This window comes from Dipodomys spectabilis, unplaced genomic scaffold (assembly GCF_019054845.1).
Source record: "Dipodomys spectabilis isolate Male_0828 unplaced genomic scaffold, ASM1905484v1 ptg000075l, whole genome shotgun sequence".
Lineage (NCBI taxonomy): Eukaryota > Metazoa > Chordata > Mammalia > Rodentia > Heteromyidae > Dipodomys > Dipodomys spectabilis.
Genome location: NW_024870752.1, coordinates 10,699,396 through 10,719,047, shown reverse-complemented (window position 1 = coordinate 10,719,047; position 19,652 = coordinate 10,699,396). Strand labels below are relative to the sequence as shown.

Sequence of the window (19,652 nt, the reverse complement as noted above, 5' to 3'; positions counted from 1 at the left end):
AAGATGCTCAAGACCCACATTGTGCTTTCTTACCCTCAGCCTTGAAATTAGCCATTTGTTTAAGGAAACCTTGTTATTTTCAGGGAGAGGGGAGATATTAAGAAAAGATCTGGGCTGGGTACTGGTGGCTCATGCCTGTAATCTTAGCTGTTCAGGTGGCTGAGATCTGAGGTTGCAGTTGAAAGCTAGCCTGAACAGGAAAGTCCATGAGACTCTTACCTCCAATAAACCACCCAAAATCTGTGGCTCCAGTGGTAGAGCACTAGCTTTGAGCAAAGAAGCCCTGGGACAGCATCCAGACCCTGAGTTCAAGCCCCAGAACTCAAGATCTGGAAGCTGGGGTGCTCTCATATACTGGAGTGTCATTGCTTCCAAGGTCTGCTTAGTGGCGAAAGCTAGTGTATGTGTGTGTGTGTGTGTGTGTGTGTGCAAGTGCATATTGAATGTTTTTTTTCTATGGTTCTATGTGTTTAAAATTAGCTTTGGCAGTAAGATTCTCCTTAAATTCAAATGTGTGGTTAGAGTATATGTCACTCCTGTTCACTTTCTATTTAACAGGTGGCTAAATCCCTTGTTTAAAATTGGTCATCAACGGAAATTGGAAGAAGATGATATGTACTCAGTGCTTCCTCAGGATCGCTCGAAACATCTTGGAGAAGAGCTGCAAGGGTAAGTGAGAGGCAATGAGAGAAGGGGTAAGAAGAAAGAGATCTTCTGAGGTTGTGACCTTCCTAAGTCCTAAGTCCTCCAACCCGTCCCCTCCCCCCCTCCATATCTCACACCTCCCCTGAGGCTGTTCATAGCTTTGGCCTCCCTCTCTGGTGGGCTGGAAACCTGTTTCTGGTGCCTTTGGAAAAGGGTAGGGTGTTGGTGCCCCAGGCCATAGATGCCCAAGGCCTGTCCTGCAGTAGTATTACCCTTGGGAGGTATCTGGCTTGCTTGCACCACTTCTACCTTCTCAGGCTATAAGAATGTTGTTATTCTGCAGTGAACTTGTTTCCCATAAGGGATGTGTGTGTGTGTGTGTGTGTGTGTGTGTGTGTGTGTGTGTGTGTGTGTGTGTGTGTGTGTGTGTGTGTGTGTGTGTGTGTGTGTGTGTGTGTGTGTGTGTGTATTTCTGATACTGGGGCTTAAACTCAGGGCTTGAGCTCTGTCCCTTAGCTTTTTCTGCCCAAAGCTGGCACTGTAACCCTTGTTTGTTAGTTGGAGTTAAGAGTCTCACAGACTTAACCCTGGGGGCGGGGGGGGGGGGGGGGGGGGAGTGCCTGGCTTTGAACCAAGATCCTTAAATCTTAGCCTCTAGAGTAGGTAGGATTACAGATATGAACCATTAGCGCCTGGCTCTCAGATTGTTTTTGAGGCCTGTTTTTCTGGTGTTGCAGATTTCACAGCTTCTAGGAGTCCTGGGGACCCTTAGCCAGCACTTTGGGGGCAGCCTCAGGACACTCTGTAATAAATGCTTTCTTATCTCTGTGCCATCATCTCCCCTGATTTACATAGGGATAGTATAGATTGTACTTGACCCAACTTTTGTCTCCTTGTAGGTACTGGGATAAAGAAGTTTTAAGAGCTGAGGAGAATGCACGGAAACCCTCTCTAACAAAAGCAATCATAAAGTGTTACTGGAAACCTTACCTAGTTTTGGGAATTTTTACGTTAATTGAGGTAAATGCTTTTACACCTAGTGGGTTGCTTTTTGGTGTATGTGGAATAGCTGTCATTAAGTGTTAGCTGTCAATAAGTACTGAAATGGATTGGGCCTGTAGAGGAAAAGAAGCCCTGTGAGTTTGAAAGTATGTTGAGATCTGAGAAGCAAGAGGCAGCCTATCCTTGTGTTTATCTTTGGAAGGGTAAATACTTAGTGACTGCAATACAAGGTCATTACTATGTTTTCTTTGAACTGATTAAAAATCCAGTGTTGTGTAAGGATAATGCTGGTCTGTACCAAACTCTGATCCTTGGTAAATGTTTTGAGTCCTGAGAGCCATCTTTGGTCAGAAGAGAAATCTAGAGACTGGCAGAGATGTGGCCTGAGGCATAAAGGAAATACATTTGGATCAGAGCCCAGAAGAACGGGAGACAGTTTACTGGGACCCAGCAAGTAATTATTAACCTAATCATGCCAAACTGATAAATGCTTTCCAGAGAAGTACTATCCTGATAGTATTCTGATAAATACTGTTGCCATCTCCCTCTTAGATACACAGATTGGGCTGAATAGGGTGACCCCGAGGCTAGAGCCCAGAAGTTGAGGCAGAAGATCCAACCCATATTCCAGGGAATTTATGTGCCTTCATGGTTCCTTGTCCTGGTGGCTGGGACAGATTGCTGATGGAAGGTGGTATTTGAGTAGCCCAGCATGGCAGAATTCAGAAATGGTAGAATTCGGAAGTGGACATACAGTGGCAAACCTAAGACAGAGAGCTATGGGAACAATGACCTGTACTTTTTGAAGGGCATCACCCTCACGAAGTCCTTCAGTAAGGCAGTTTCCTGCCTGGGACTTTCCTGTTGTGGATTGAGACCTGCTTGAGGCGATGCTGAAAAATCTGTTTGTGTGACTTGTGCTCTTGGTGGTGTCTCACCAGCCTCTGGGGCACTAGAGCTGCTGCGGGAATAATAGGGTGGGAGTTCAGGCTCCCCAAAGGGCGAGGAGTTGTCACAAGTGCATTTGGTGGGGTGAGACAAATGGACCAGTTGATTTGAAGGTGTGTGTGCATGTGTGTGTGCGTGCATGTGCGCACGCCTGCCTTCTTGGCCTGCTTTATGCTTAGTGAAGGGTGCTCTGTTAGGGGAGGAGGTAGCAAGTCATTCCTTTTGCCCCTGGAGAAAACCAAGGGATATGTCAGGTTCTGGGTGACTGGTTGGCCTCACTGGTGATAAGGGAGGTTAGCCAGCACGCCTGAGGGAGGGTGCTGCCTTGGACAGGGGCATCTCCTCTCACCTAGACGCTGTACAGGCTTCCCTGGCTTTGTGAAGGACACGGGGGAGACCCAGGCTGGTGGGGCTGACTTGGGGGGTGCAGGAGCCCCTCAGATCTTCCCAGCCCTATGCCAAGGGACACAGTGATGTTGTCTCTACATAGTCACAGCAAGTGTCAGCTTGAATTAAGTAGACTTACAGCTGCTGTCTCTGTGGTGTGCTTGCGAGGACTTTCCTGCCCATGTATGGTGGTGCAAGCTCAGTGAGTAGAGTCGCTCGAATTCTGCAGGCCAAAGAGTCCTGGAGCCTCCATGTGTTCTGAGGCCCCAGCCGGGTGTCTGGTGAGGTATGGGAAGAGCCAGCAGCTTCTGAGCGGCTGTACTTAGGGGTCAGGTCATCTCGTGGAGTGGGTGTCTGTCTGTTCCCTGTTCTCTGCTTTCCTTTTGTTAGCAAGTGCTTAGGGAATTAAAGACTTCCTAAGTCATCTTGGGAGGATGGTGTTTGGGGGGCTGGGTTTGAAGCAACTCTGGCTGCCACCTGCCTGCTCCTTGGCTGGGATCTCTAAATCCCAGATTGTGTCCAGATCCTATTTCAGAACAGGCTGGAGGTCTCTCTGGGCAGGCGTTGGGGAGATGGAAACACAGAGATAGGCCTCAGAAGCTGGAGGAGAGAGGAGGCCCCCCCCCCTCCCCGTGCAATGCCAGGAGCACGGTTGCCATCCTTGGCCAGCCCCGGTTATTATGTGTTTCTGAGGAAGAGCTGGTGAGAGCTTCATTTGGTACAGTTGTAGAACTCTGGCCTGTCTTGTAGGAGATTAATCTTTTGGGGAAGCATGGCAGAATAGGGGAGACTAGACTATCCAAGTGTGGGGTTCATCCTCAGGAGGAAAGGCATATTGGGCAGTGATAGTAGGAGGACTAGAAGTAGCAGGCACAGTACTCAGCATACTAATGTCATTTCTAGAAGCAGCAGCAGTAATCTTCAGCAGCAGTAGCAGTACCTAACAGGACTAGGAGCAGCAGTAATACTTAACAGCCTCAGTAGTACTCAGCAGGATTAGGAGCAGTACTAGAAGCAGCAGCAGTAGCTGTATTATCTAAAGTCTATACCCTGGAGTCTTAGTACCCTTCAGTACTCGTACTGTACTAGTGGTATAGACCTCATGGTAGTAGTGTTGGTAGCAGCAGCAATGTTAGTAGCACTTACACTCAGTACTGTTGGAGCAGTACTGGTAGGCTTAGTAATGATAATGAGTACATGAAGAGTAGAGTGTGGCAGGCACTGCCATGTGTACTTTCTGTGAGGGTGACTTTAAACCTTTGGTGAAGTGAGAGGTGCTCTTCTGAGCCCCGCTTTTGGAAGGTCCCTGGGTGCCCAGAGCCACCTATAACATAAATGACTACTGGAGCTGAGATTCCATTCCCGGCGCTCTGATGCAGGAGACAGACCCCACTAGACTGCTAGCCCTCTCACCCAGTCATGAAGTGTGTCCTTACAACTAGGCCTGCTGGGTCTCAAGCTCTTTCTTTCTTTCCTTCCTTCCTTCCTTCCTTCCTTCCTTCCTTCCTTCCTTCCTTCCTTCCTTCCTTCCTTCCTTCCTTCCTTCCTTCCTTCTTTCTTTCTTTCTTTCTTTTCCTCTCTCTCTCTCTCTTTTTCTTTTTTGTTGGTTGTGGGGCTTGAACTCTGGACCTGGGCACTGTCCCTCAGCTCTTCAGCTCAAGGCTAGTGCTCTACCACTTGAGCCACCGCCACTTCCGGCTTTTTTGTCTTATGTGGTGCTGAGGAATTGAACCCGGGGCCTCATGCATACAAGGCAAGCACTCTACCACTGAGCCACTTTCCCAGCCCACCACTTAGGTTTTCGTAGACTTGCCTGTGGACACTACTGTTTTAGAAAAGTCAGAAATAATTTCTTGACTGCGAAGTTGACTAAAAATCCTGTTACAATATTTATAAGATGATTTCTTTGTTGCTTTGTATGTCCCTCCTCCATGGTATAACCCCTGCTTTCACTGTATTTGATGTTGGTATAATTTGTGGAGGGGACAGGAAAAAACAAAGGTTTTAAATAGGGATACAGGTGGACCCATTGTAACAATGAGATGTACAAGTCGTTATGTCGAAAAACGAACTTTACAACTTTGGTGGGGGGGAAGGGGAGGGGGTGGAAGATGGGAAGGGATGGGAAGGGGAAACAAAGGAAGAGGCAACAATGCTTGATAAGAAATGTACTCATTATCTTGCCCATGTAATTGTAACCAATCTATACGGTATTTTCACAATTAAAAAAAAAAGAAAAAAACGATCCTGTTACATTTTGAAAATTATTTTCTGGTGCTCTTTGGAGTTTGAATCATAAAAGCTAGTTCCTGAGCCAAACAGGATGGACATTAGTTTAATGATTGATTTGTATGAAGTGGACTTTTTGTTTTGTGGTCTGAGTCCATGCTGTGTGTTGGTCTCTGAGCTCTAGACAGTGGGCAGTTCAGGCTCTACCGGGCAGTTGGTGGAATGCAGACATACTTCCTTTGTTGATCTCTAGTGCCTTTTTTGGGCCTATGCGGGACCTGACACCCACCGTGTCTTCAGAACTCCTGAATGGGGTGCTACCCAGCCAGATGTGGAGCAAGGCCTTCCCTCAGTGTGAGGGGAGGGGCACCAGCAGGAAGAAGCAGGCAATACCTGTTCCAGGGGTGGCTTCAAGCTTGGGACTTGAAAGCAGCACACACCTTGTCATGCAAGAATTGCAGAATAATTACAATGCTTGGAGAAACAAGTCCAGGGATGATGATGGTGAATACACACACATGCAAGCCACGGCTGGCTAGCGAGGAGCAGGCTGGGAATTCCCAGCACGCCTGTCCCCTGTGTACAGTGCTATGGGGACCGAAGCGAGTCTGCACCTGCACAAGGCCCCAGCGAGGTGGGGAGCGCCACGGGGAGATGGCACACATTAGTGCCTTTCCCATCATCCCAGGCCTGTGATTTGAGACACAGTGAGGCGTCTGGCCTGCTGGAGTGTGAGTGGGGGTGACACTGATGTGTGCCCACTCCTTCTGGCTCTGATAAGGGAGGAGGCTTGGGGTGAGGGATGAACTTTAGCAAGAGGACTTCCAGTTGGCTGCCAACCTGGCCTGTGGACTTGGTGTTTGTTCAAGGTGTTACTTGGCTTGTCTTACCTCCAGGTAGAGCTATAGGAAGCTGCTGGAAGATAAGGTGTGAGGAAATCCTCACTCTGCAAGTCAGCTTATCGGCAGGAAGGAAAGAAACAGTCATCTGACTTCCACAGTGATATTTGCAGGGCTGGGTTTTTGAGAGTTTTACTGGGCTTTTGTACCCCCTCTTCCTTCTTCCCAGGGCCCCTTGCCCTCTGCCCAACCCAGGGGGTTGAGGAGGCAAAGATCCTGTGGGTACTGAAGCTGGCAGAGAGGAGGAGGAGGCACGGAGGGAAGGGACATGGTACGCTGTTCTTGTGCACATCACAGTAGTGTAGTGATGTCCGCAGTGGGGGCTCCAGGTCTGAAACCAAATGCTCCTATAGCACGGACCCAAATAACATGACTTTTTTGTTTTGTTTTACAAAATCTGGGCATCAGATGACTCATTCACAACAGATTGTGATTATAATGGTAAGCAAAACAAAAAGCAAGCAAACAAAACCCCCTGAAACTAGCAAGCCAAAACATTGCCACAAAACGCAAATTACCTAAGAATTGCTGGGGAAACTCAGTTTTTCCAAATGACTTTGCTCAAGATTCTTCTTTTGCTATAGTCTGCAGGCAGCACAATAGGATTTTGTAAGCCAAAGCAGGTATTGAGGCCACCAAAAAAAAAAAAAGAACACACACACACACACACACACACACACACACACACACAACCAGAGTAGATATTTTCCCAGGACTTTGGTTTCCTTGTATAATTTTTATGGTGCAAGACAGGTATTCAATGCCACCCAGCTCCACCCTCTGCTTCCCAGGGCTTTTCCATAACAAAAGCAATCTGGGCTGCTTCTGCATTCTACTTGGGGGTGCCATGCTCTGCTGTAGCTCCTCTGAGGTATATGCAGGGCAGATTTCCACGGCTATACCCATTGAGGCTCAGGAGAGAACATGACACACTGGGTCAGGTCGCTTGTAAGTGGCAGCCCCAGATTTCAAAGCAAAACCGAGCTCCTTGTTGAGCTGTGTAACCCAACTACACCTGGTGTGATTATTTTCTTTCTTAGGTTTTAAAGTCGATTTCCAAATAGAAAGGTAGAAAGGGTACTAAGCCTAAGCTGCCGTTAGCCAGCTGCACAAATTACAGACACATGACCAGATTTGGGCTATCTGAAGCCCTGCTTTCTCAATCTTGAAAGCCATTCCTAGGCCTTGCGATCTCTTATCTAGGAGTGTTTAAGTATCTGCCTCTAAAAGGTGGAGATTCTTCTTAAGACTGGATCTGCTCCGTGCTAGAGCTCTTTTCCGGCATGTGCAGGCCCTAAGGTTTAATACACAGCACTGCTAAAAAAAGATATGCATAACAGAGCCTACATAATACAAATGTAAACAAGTGTAATGTATGCATGTTAACTGATACTTAAACTTTACCAAAATATGTGATGACTTATCTAACCAGTGTTTAATTCTCTTTTTTTTTAAATAACCCTCTACATTTGATTTATTTGTTATTTATATATTTATTTACTTATTTTTAGAGACAAGGTCTTGCTTTGTTGTACAGGCTTGTTTAGAACTTTAGGACTCAAGCGATCTTCCAATATTAGCTTTCTGAGTAGCTGGGACTATAGGAACACACCTATGTCTCTGGTTGTTAAGAATTAATCAGCCAGGCATCAGTAGCTCACACCTATAATCCTAACTACTCCAGAGGCTGCAATCTGAGGATCACAGTTCAAAGTCAGCCTAGGCAAGAAATTCCATGAGATTCCTATCTCTAGTTAACCACCAAAAAGCAGGAAGAAGTCCATGAGATTCCTATCTCTAGTTAACCACCAAAAAGCAGGAAGTGAGTGGTAGAGAAATAGCCTTGGGAAAAAGGTTAAGAGTAAAAAGCCAGGCACTGAATTCAAGTCCCAGTACTGGCACAAAAATTAATTAACCAACTTTCCCTATTGCTGTCTTATTTTTCCTATGTTTTGAATCAGTATCCCCACGAGGTACATTTGTTTGACAAGGGCTATTTTGGTTTTTTGTCTATATTATCATTAATTATTGTTATTAATTATAATTGAAGACACTGAATTGCTTATCTTGTTAAATTTCCCACATTATGGATTTGGACGTTTGCATCTCCCCTTCCATGTCATCTGACGTGGTCCTCTGGTACCAGGAGTGGGTAGATCGAGAAGCGTTATCTGATTCAGAGTTGAATCTGCTTTGACATCGTTGCTCATAGGTAAACTGTCTAACACCTCCACGAAGATACGTAGCATGTGGCTGTCTTTTGTCTGTGTGACATTGGGAGCTATTTATGGTCACTGCTTAAGATCCATTAATTGAATATGGAGAAAATGGAGATTTTTCCAGTGATTTTCCTCTTCCTTTTTAAAATTCAAATATTTCCATGTTATTATCAGCTTTTTGGACACTCCAATGGATCCAATAGGTATAGCTCCAACAGTCCAACAGCTCCAAGAGTCCAACAGTCCAATAAGTATAGCAAAATCAGGGAAAAGTTATAATTGGGTTTTCTTTTTTTAAGGATAAACAACAACAACAACAAAAAAGTGTAAAAAAATAGTGACCCGTTTTCTAACATTCTGCTGTGGGGTTGATGAGTGTTCTGTTGTTGTCTTCATGGTTTATTTTGATGAGCACCACTATGAGCTCAGGGTCTAAAGATTTCTGATGTGCTTTTGAGATCTTGTTTGAGTTGGATCCTGAGTCTTTTGCTCATGTTCTAGTAGAGTTTGTTTCTTGTTTTCTAGTGTGAGAAGGTATTTCCCATACATTTCCAACAGCTGTGGAAATAGCCATTTCTCCAAGCTGTTCTGCCCCCTTTATGGATAGAGATGGTATTAGAGACTGTAGCTGGGCATGGTGGCACATGGGAGGCTGGGACAGGAGGACTCGCAGTTGGAGGCCAGTCTGAGCTGTGGAATGGGTACTGGAGTTGGCCATCACTGCTAAATTGAATTTTCATTGGGCAAAGCTAGAGTATGTATTTTCAAGATAAACATCATGAGCTCCTGTGGGCATTTCTAAGTCAGATTCAGGATGCTAATGTTTTTACATAATCTCTTTATTATTCTACCTTTTTTTCCCCCCTGTTCTTAATGACCATTCTTGATCTTATTGATAGAAATATTCATTTGATGCATTATGCTGTATTGACACTATCACCCATAATATGATTTGTGAAATTTTTTATTTTTATTTATTTTATTTAAATATTTATTTTTATTTTATTTAAAGACCACTTTCAATCATTTAATTATTATTTTTTTTTGTAGAGTTGAACCAACAGTTGGATGGGCATATATTTAGACACATGTGATTTATTTTACTCTCAAGTTTTAGGAATTGTTCTTTTTTAGAAATTCACTTACTTTTTATAAATCTGTATAATTTCATGCTTCCAAATTGAAACGTATCCAAGAGGTTATTTTTTGAAGAAGGCAGTTGTCTTGGTCTTTTCTACTCTGTTCCCTCTCTCCTTAAATAAGTCATTTCAAAAGTAAACTATAATTCACACTTTCATTTGATAATATGGGGGTGGCTCTTTTTTTTTATTTTTGTAGATGTTGAACTTACTATGTCTTACTGCTTCAGCCTCTCATGTGCTAGGATTACAGGTGTGTATCACCATGCCCAGCTACATTATGGTCTTTTCTGATCACTGAATTTTTCTTTCCTGTTGTGCAGAAGGGTAGGTCTTTGCTTCAGGATTCTGTTATTTTTATGAATGATTTATGACAACAGCCCTGCTTAAAATCCCTTTGTACTTTTGTAAGCCATCTCTAACCCCTTCAAATTCAGACATAGGAATGGAGCAGGACAGGAGGAGAGTGCTACTTAGCTAGGGTTGGTTTCTCTCCTCCAGAACATTCCAAGGAGAAGGATGCTCAGCCTCATCCCATCAATGAAGTCTGAATCGGGTGCGCAGTGGCTTCTGCAGGTGCCTGGTGATGCTCACGTGTAGTCACCTGAAGTGCTGATGCGTTCTCCCAGTTCATCTCATTATCCCTCCTTGTCTCTGGACCCTCCACACTCACCTCCATCCCCTGCTTGTTCCTTTCTAAAGAGTGAGCTTCTATGTCTTGTGTTTTCTTTTCCTCCTCACCAGTCAGGGATGGTGGATTGAGCAAGGGAAGTCTTCTGTTCTGGACCAGTGTGAGGCCTCCCTGACCTGTCAAGCCATGTAACAGGTTTCTCTACAAAGAGGACTGCAGGGTGGGTGTTTATGGAGGCTGAGTACCGAAGGCTCCATTGAGAAATACTGCCTTCAAGCACTTGGAGACTCCGGCAGAATCTTGCATGTGAGGTGTTGAGGGGTCACATTGGACTCTAAAGAAGCTTTGAAGCTCATACTTGACAATGGTTGTGGAGGAATCAAGCAGTGTTCTTAATTGGTTTGTGGCAGGTTTGTTGTGGGTTACAGATAGGTATCCAAGATAGAGGATTATGCAGCTTTTGATCAGAAAGTTTAAATTTAGTTGGTTGTGTTTCTTTTTTAAAATTATTATTATTATTGTTATTGTTATTATTATTATTTGCCAGTTGTGGGGCCTGAACTCTGGGCCTTGGTGCTGTTCCTCAGCTCTTCAGCTCAAGGTTAGCGCTCTACCACTTGAGCCACAGCCCCACTTCCAGCCTTTTCTGCTTATGTGGTGCTGAGGAATCAAACCCAGGGTCTCATGCATGTAAGGCAAGCTCTCTACCACTGAGCCACCTTCCCAGCCCCTTTTCATATATATTTTGATTATCCTTAAGTAGTTGTACAAAGGAGTCTCAATGTAACATGTCATTAACAGATCGCCATTCTCCCATGTCGTGAGTACCCCCCCCAATCCATCTTCCCATACATACATGACTGCATTCACCCACCCTTCCTCTCCCCATTCATCTGTTCCCTCCCCTAGACTTCACCCTTTCCTAATCTACACATTCCAGCTTCCTGGTATTCATTCTGTGGAACTGTAAGTTAGCTGTTCAAAGGATTCACGCCATTAGAATCATCCTCTGCATATACTTCAGTTCATATGTTGTGTGTTTTTGCACATGAACCTGCATATACCTATGACCCTATATATGTTTATATATATATATATATATATACACATGCATTTATAATTTAGATCTAACTTCCACATATGAGAGAAAACATGCATGCTTTGTCTCTCTGAGCCTGACTTAGATCATTTAATGTAATTTTTTTCCCAGGTCTCTCCATTTCCCTCAAAGGACATGATATCATTCTTCCTAATGATTGAGTAAAATTCCATTATACATTATGTTTCACATTTTCTTGATCCATTCCTCGGCTTGTGATGAATAGCACAGCAATGAACATGGTGTACAAGTGTCATTACTGTATCCTGACCATTTTACCAGATCATAGGGTAGTTCTGTGTTTCTTTTCTTCTTCTTTTTTTTTTTTTGAGGAATCTCCAAACAGGCTTCCATAGTGATTACAGCAACTTAAATTCGCATCCCCCCCCCCCCCCCCCCCCGCCCACAAGGTACACTTCTTTCCAGTTGTTTATTTCTTACTATTTATATAGGGGGTAGGATCAGGGATAGACAAGTCTGTGGAAGGGAAGAAGGTAGGGACCATAAACTGAAGCTACTGCTTCAAGCCTGCCTGCTTGATTGGGTTGGGAAATGCTGTTTCCCAGTGAAGGCACCAGGGTAACACCAACTGGCTGTATGTGTTATATCTGTCATGATTCTTTCTTTGAACCCTGCCTGTGTTAGGAGGACTAGGCACCAGGTCGCCACAACTCCCAGAGTCCCTGAGAAGTTTCAGGCGAGTTTGGATTGCCAGGAATGACCTCAGGGATTCTGGTGGAAGGCCTAGGCTTGCATGCTGCTGAGCGGGGCTGCTTGTGGCCTCCCCTGGGCTGGGGCTGCCCATGTGTACAGAGTGCGTTCCTTGTCATTGAGTGGACTCTAGAGATTCATCTCAGCAAACTGTAGTCTGTGTGGTCATGATCTCCCTGTGCCTTTGAGCTGGGAGGGGGCATGCTGGGAATGAGGCAGCCTCTGTACCCTCCATGGCCGGCCAGCTTGTCCCTAACTCCTCTAATAGTGCTTGCTTCCTTCTGTGTAGTGGACAGAAACTTCCAAGACCTCATGGAAGACAGTGTGGCAGCTGAGGCTGTGTGTGTGTGTGTGTGTGTGTGTGTGTGTGTGTGTGTGTGTGTGTGTGTGTGTGTGTGTGCGTGTGCGTGCGCGTGCGCACAGCAGGTCAGAAAGTATGCATGATATGGTTCATTTGAAGGCCTAGGACATCTGTAAAAATCCTAACCAGATAGTTTGGAAGAAAATGAGTATTACCTTGCCCTTCCTCGGTCCATTTACCCTCTCTCCCTCTGGTGGGTGGCTACCTTACTTCAGATCTACAGGAAACAGCTATCCTGAATAAACCTGTCAGGTGTTTTGCATGCTTATAAGGATAAGGAAAACTGTTCAAAGTCAGGTTCTTAAAAGAGTTAATGTTTTTTCAACACACACACACACTCTCTCTCTCTCTCTCTCTCTCTCTTCTTTTCTTCCTTTCTGGTCCTGGGGCTTGAACTCAACCGGGGGTGGGGGTGAGGCCTGGGTATTGTCACTGAGCTTTTTCTGCTCAAGGTTAGTGTTCTACCACTTGAGCCGTAGCTCTACTTCCAGCTTTTTGGCTGACTTTGAACCATGGTCCTCAGATCTCAGCCTTCTGAGTAGCTAAGATTACAGATTTGAGTCACCAGTGCCCTGCTTGTTTTGTCCTTTGAGGAGGAGGAAATGACATTCAGGGCTGATGTGTTCACTTTGGTGACTTGGTTTTGCAGAAAGTATTGGTTTTTCCTTAAAGGGAAATCCCTGGTGGAGGGCTGGAAGGGAGGAAGAAGGTATGGAGGGAGTGCCCTCCGAGCAAGTCTCGGAAATTTCCTTTGTCTACTTTGTACCAAGCAAAAGCACTGCTCGATGTTTCTTTGCTTTAGTTGTGGGGAGGAAAATGGTTTTCCTTATGTCTTGTTCAGGAAGTAAACCCAGTGCATTAAAGTTCATTGCTATAGGAAATCCTTCCTTTCTTTCTTCGTTCCTTCCTCCCTTCCTCCTTCCCTCCTTCCTTCCTTCCTCCCTTCCTTCTTTCATTCCTTCCCTTTCTCTTTCCCTTCCTCTTTCTCTCATTCCTTTCCCCTAGTATAAGTATTTGAACTCAGGGTCTTCTATTCACTTGGCTTACATCTTTTTCTTAGTCCGGCTTCCTTGGCTCACTTGCTATGCCAGCTTACTACCTCTGGAACCACATCTCCAGCCTAGCTTTTGGAGATGGATTAGCATGCCTCTTTTCTTTTAATCCAGGTTGGCTTTGAACTGTGTTTCTGTGTATCTCCCCTAACTGGTTATTAATATTTCTTTAAAGCCAGCACCTAGAATTTAAGACTGATTGAGAACCACTCATGATAAGACATGATCTTTTGTCTAGACTTGTGTTTCTTTTTTGTTTTTTTGGTGGTGCTGAGGTTTGAACTCAGGACCTCACATTTGCTAGGCCAGTTCTCTACCACCTGAGCCATACCTTCAGTTCTGGTTTTTTTTGCTGATTATTTTTGAGATAAGGTCTCACAAACTTTTCTGCCCAGGCTGGTCTTGAATTGCTGTCCTTTAGTTCTCAGCCTCCTGAGTAGCTAGGATTATAGGCATGAGCCATTGTATCCTAGCTAGTGTTTAACTCTTGCCTCCCGACTGTCTGAAGATGGCGGAAATGCTGGGCACATCTCGGGTTCTAGGGAATAAACATACTAAAGCTCCTTCAGTAGCTGGGACTGGGAGCCTTGGGTATCTTACAAACCTGGCTCCTTTTCAGTACTTTCAACAAAAGCTAAACCTACTTGTGGATCTCCTGATATGTGGTGTTTAATGCTGGGAAAGCTGTAGAAGGTTATCTTTTCTAGTTTCAGTGTAAGGGTAGCTCAAATGGGAGGAGGTGGTAGGAGTGGGCCATATCTGAAACACTTTTCTTTCCCTTTGCCCTGTGATGTGGTATTGAAAATTTAGAGGAAATGGAAGATTAACCATACTGATGCATCATACTGATACAAATTCCTTATGCTTTTCCTTTTTGGCCACTTTTTTTTGTTGTTCCTTATTCATCTTCAGCCAAGAATTATTTGGCAGCTTGCCAAATGTGTTTTGAAGCACAGATATGACACTGAGTGAGCATCTGCCTGGACCAAGCAGAGTACTAAACTTTGAGCTTACAGTTTGGATTTCAGACTCACACTGTCAACTTGCTGTCTTTATGAAGACAAACAGTTCTGTGTTGTATTTTTATCTTTAGGTTAATCATGGTGAATGTTTCAATTTTGTAAAGCCTTTTAATGTGTTTCTAAAAGCAAGTCTCTGTCTTAAAAGACTTGGTACAAGGTTCTGTTGCTAATGAAAGTGTTTTCTTTTTCTTTTAGGAAGGCACCAAAGTCATCCAGCCTATATTTTTGGGGAAAGTTATTAATTATTTTGAAGACTATGATCCTAACAACACTGTGGCTTTGCATATGGCTTATGGTTATGCCACTGTACTGACTGTGTGCACGTTAATATTGGCCATTCTGCACCACCTGTACTTCTATCACGTTCAGTGTGCCGGGATGAGGCTCAGGGTAGCCATGTGCCATATGATTTACCGGAAGGTAAGTGACCACCACTGGCAGGAACTGTGGATTTCACCAGAAGCATTAGAGCTTTAAGGGAAAATAATTATGTATATTAAAAAATCATATAAATCACTTAAATTATACTAGAGGAGCTAGATTGTGCTCTGGTGTGTGTGTGTGTGTGTGTTTGTGTGTGCTTGTGTGTGTGTGTGTGTGTGTGTGTGTGTGTGTGTGTATGTGTATGGGTTGGTACTAGGGTTTGAACTAAGGGCCTGGGCAGTATCTCTTACCCTTTTTCACCAAGAGTCTACCTTTTGAGCTCCACTTCTGGTGTTTTTGGTGGCTAATTGGAGGTAAGAGTCTCATGTACTATTTCTTTCAGGTTAACTTTAAACCAGGATCCTCAGATATTAACCATTTAAGTAGCTAGGATTACAGGCTTGAGGCACAATACCTGATCTAATTCTTATTTTTTATTTTTATGTTTTGTGTTGGTCCTTGGACTTGAACTCAGGGCCTGAGTGTGACTGCTGAGCTTTATTTGCTACAGGCTAGCACCCTACTATTTGAGCCATAACTCCACTTCTGGCTTTTTGATGGTTAATTGGAGATAAGAGTCTCACGGACTTTCCTGTCTGGCTTGGCTTCAAACTACCACTCTCAGATATCAGCCTCCTGAGTAGCTAGGATTGCAAGCATGGGCCTCTAGTACCTAGCCTACTTTTCAGTCTTTAGCATCACTATTGAAAGATAAAGTCAAATAGTTTAACATAGTTCCTGTTTCCCTTCTTTTTGATTTATCTGGAGCTTTTGTTCTTTTTATTTATTTTTTGTCAGTTTTGGGGCTTGAACTCTGGACCTGGGCGCTGCCCCTCAGCTCTTCAGATCAATGTGAGCACTCTATCACTTGAGCCACAGTGCCACTTCTGGTGTTCTGGTGGTTGAGGATAAGAGTCTCACAGACTTTCCTGCCTGGGCTGGCTTTGAGCTATGATCCTCACATCTCCACCTCCTGAGTAGCTAGGATTACAAGCATGAGCCACCGGCACCTGGCTTGGAACTTCTGTTCTAATGAACCATTTTCTTGGCCAAATGCAAGACCCTCTCCCCTGGTTCTGCTTGAGTGGTCTTATTAATCATGGGGTTGTGAGTCCTGGGGACCTGTCATCTTCTAACCTATGGTGGGCATATCCAGCACACCATTTCCTCATCTGTGGCATGGAAATGGTAGCTGCATCAATTCTAATCAAGAGGGCTTCAGCATCACCATCGCCATGGTTACCAGCATTAGCTTGTGGCACTCCCTTCTACCATGGAGGCTACTCAGGTTTCTCTATAGATTGGCTAGATTTTCCTCTTTGTAGATCATGCTTCAACTCCCAAACACATAGGAACTTTCACTAACACACCGTGTGGACACCAGACTCCCTGGGGTCAGGTGTGAGGTGCTCTTACACAGGTGAGTTGTTGTCCACCTGTTTTTCTTCCTCTTTCCACTAATGCTTTGGAAGTAGCCTTAGGGAAAGCTGATCTAGCCTGGCAGATTTGCTAGCCTGAATGTAAACATCTCCCAAAGGTATTAATTTGCTTGCTTGGTTATCCAAGAAGAATTGTTTCTATAAAGTCAGGAATTGCATGGGTCAAACTATAGATTTAACCTGAAATTGTAGAAATGTGAGAAAGATGACTTTGCCCTTGCCTGCTTTGTATCTGTAACTTTGCCAAGATAAAGAAATAGGACACATCTACCTCATGGGAGAACTGTTGCCCCACGAGGCCCTGCTGGGAACATTGGAAGTTCATATTCAGGTCTGCTGTGCATCCCTAGTTCTGGAAGAAATTGGGTTGTGTGTTGTAAATGGTGTGACTGCTAAGCTTATTTCTGCAGTTAGTGATACTGAACAACCTTATAGGATGTATCATATGTAAAAATGACCTGCTACTTACTTACCTTTACAACCTGGGTAAAGTTACCTATCACTAACTTTTTTAAATGATGGTAAAATATGTGTAACACATTACCATGTTAGTACTATTAGTAGTAATTGTTATTATTATTATTTTTTTTTTTTTTTGTCGGTCGTGGGGCTTGAACTCTGGGCCTGGGCGTGGTCCTTCAGCTCTTCAACTCAAGGCGCGCGCTCTACCACTTGAGCTACAGCACCACTTCCAATTGTTATTATTTTTGTGTGGTATTAGGATTTGATTTCAGAACTTGCGAAGCACATGCTCTACCAGTTTAGCCATTCTGCTAGCCTTGGGTACAGTGCTTATTGACAAGGTTTTTCTTTACCTCTGGGTTGGCAGGGCTGCAGTCCTTCTATTTGTGCTTCACTGCATTGCCGAGATGACAAGGGTACACTACTACAACTACTCATTGTTCAAATGGAGTCTCACAATTGTTTGTTTTTTGCCCAGGCTGGTTGCCCAGTCTCTGCCAGCCAATTAGCTAAGGATATAGGCATAAGCCATTACACCTGGCTGTGTTATTGCTTAAGCATGTATGCAGCTCAGAGACATTATTTGTATTCACATTGTTGCACCACCATTGCCACCATCCATCTCCAGAGCTTTCCATTTTCCCAGATGGCCTATTTGTCTCCATCAACAATAGGTCTGCTTTCCCATCATCCTTAGCTACTGCCATTCTACTTCCTGTCTATGAATTTGAATGCAGTAGATGGTACATGTAAGTGGAATCACACAGAGTTGGTCCTTTTGTTTCTGTAGCAATCTTCAAGGTGTGTACAGATTGTAGCCTGGGTCACAACTGAATTTCCTTCAAAGCTGCCTGATATTCCCTAGTGTGGATATGCCAACTCTTACTTATTAACTCACTTATTGGTGGATCTGGGTTTTCTCCATCTCTGGGCTGTTGGGGCAGCTGCTGCTATGATGATGGCTGTATAGGTGACTTTTGAATCCTGGAATCCATTTGCTTTGTTCACATACCCAGAAGTAGGATTGTTGGATCTTGAGGTAGCTTTGATTTTCAGTTTATGAGGTACTGCCATGCTATTTTCCTCAGCAGTTGTACCAGTTTACATTTCCATCTCATGACTGATTTTCTGAGGATTAAATAAGGAAAAAACATATTTTTGAGTCAAGATCTTGCTATACTTGCTATACTAGGCTAGCTTTGAGCTTGTAATCCTCATGCCTCAGCCTCCTGAGTGCTGGGATTTCAGGTGTGTGCTGCCACACCTGATTTAAAGAGAAATTTTTGTGAACTCAGCCTTTTCTTTGGCAAGGTGACTCTAATGGTGGTTTGTTAAAATTCCTCAGATCTCTGGGTCATCTCTGGGCTCTGGATAGTTTTCCATTGAACCCAATGAGTTGGTGGTGAGTACAAGTTCCTCAGGGTAAGAGTAGTGTGGCCATTGTGCTCATTTCTTTTAGGAAATTGTGTCTGGGGATCTCCAGTCCCCTTGTCAACAGAGTTGCTGTCACCACCCTGGCGGTTCCAGTGATCTTGTTCCTTCCTAATTGGGACTTTCCCGGCTTCAAGGAGTTCCTTTCTGGGCCTGAGCATGGGGCGGGGTTGGGGGAGGCGGGATACTATATGCTGGGTGACGATGGTGACTTTAGTCACATTGAGACTAGGCTAAAGAGATATGAGGCCCTCTTCCCAGGTACTCATGGGCAAGGGCCTCCTGTTGCTAGCCCCAGCCTTGGCTGAGGGCCAGTGAAGAGCTGAAGTTGTGTGCTTAAGGTCTGTGTATGGGGGGTAGGCAGGATGAGTCTCCACAATGGGCTCAGTCTTGGCATCTGCTTTGTGTTACATGCCCACAGTGGGGTTTTCCTCACGGGCCTAATCAGTTGTAGATTTCCTGATGTTGGGTTCAGGGTGGTTTCCCATTGGACTGGCTTCTGTGGGGTGGATTTTGTTAATGGTAATGGGTTGGCTTGCTCAGAATGCCAGTTGGAGCCAGAGCAGTTCCTCAGCTGGCTGGCATGAGTCTCTGCTGCTGCTTTATATGGAGCAGAGTCCTTGCAGAACCTAGTTTGGCTAGATATCTTGTCCTCCATGAAACCACTGGTCTTCACTGTCTAGAGTTACTTCCAAGGGATGATTGTGCCAGAGGGATTGTCTTCTCTTTTAGCTTCTCTTCACAAGGCATTGTCCATCTGTTTTAGGAAAATACATATCCCAATAGTTATGGATGCATATAAATGCATGTCCTGATATTTATGGATACATATAAATTCATGTCCTGATAGTTATAGATGCATATAATGCATATCCTGGGACTCTTCCCAGCAAATTGGGGAGAGGCCATTGGTAGGAAGCTTTGGCATTACCTGAGCTGCGTATGATGCCATGTTTGTAGTTCTCAGAGCTTAATTTTTGAAAGATTGAATGCCAGTTTTAGTTCAATGAAGACTCTGCATCACCTTATAGATAGGCTGGACAATGTGAAATTGTTTTGGGTCCTCAAACCAGAAATTTCATATGGTTCAGTGGGATATGTCACCTGTGGGTCTATGGTTTGGATTCCTTTCTGAGGTCTTCAAGGGTTGTCAAGGTGAAACGGTGCTATTTTTGGAAATAAAATATCTTCCTTGAATGCCTAGGAAACTCTGGTTGTACTTTGTCTCCTAATGGTATGAATGACCTAGTAGTGCTATCAACATAGTACATGAAAAGGTTTTTCTTCTAAGTGTTCATGTCCATGATTTTTCTGTTTTACTTGGGATATGAACCATATCTGGTTTTTTTTTTTTTTTTTGGGTCCGGTTGTGGGGCCTGAACTCTGGGCTTGGGCACTGTCCCAGCTCTTCAGCTCAAGGCTAGCACTCTACCACTTGAGTCACAGCACCACTTCCGGCTTTTTTTCTTTTTGCTTATGTGGTGCTGAGGAATGGAACCCAGGGCCTCAGGCATGCAAGGCAAGCGCTCTACCACTGAGCCACCTTCCCAGCC

The 19,652-nt window shown here is 44.4% G+C and overlaps 1 protein-coding gene across 1 annotated transcript in view; it reads left to right on the top strand.

Moving 5' to 3' along the window:
- Positions 1 to 19,652, top strand: part of Abcc4 (ATP binding cassette subfamily C member 4) — a 216,677-nt gene that overhangs the window by 34,446 nt on the left and 162,579 nt on the right. Inside the window, exons 2-4 of the mRNA XM_042682640.1 lie at positions 559 to 669; positions 1,545 to 1,665; positions 14,540 to 14,764. Of these exons, the coding sequence (XP_042538574.1) occupies positions 559 to 669; positions 1,545 to 1,665; positions 14,540 to 14,764 (457 nt within the window). The remainder of the gene's footprint in view (positions 1 to 558; positions 670 to 1,544; positions 1,666 to 14,539; positions 14,765 to 19,652) is intronic.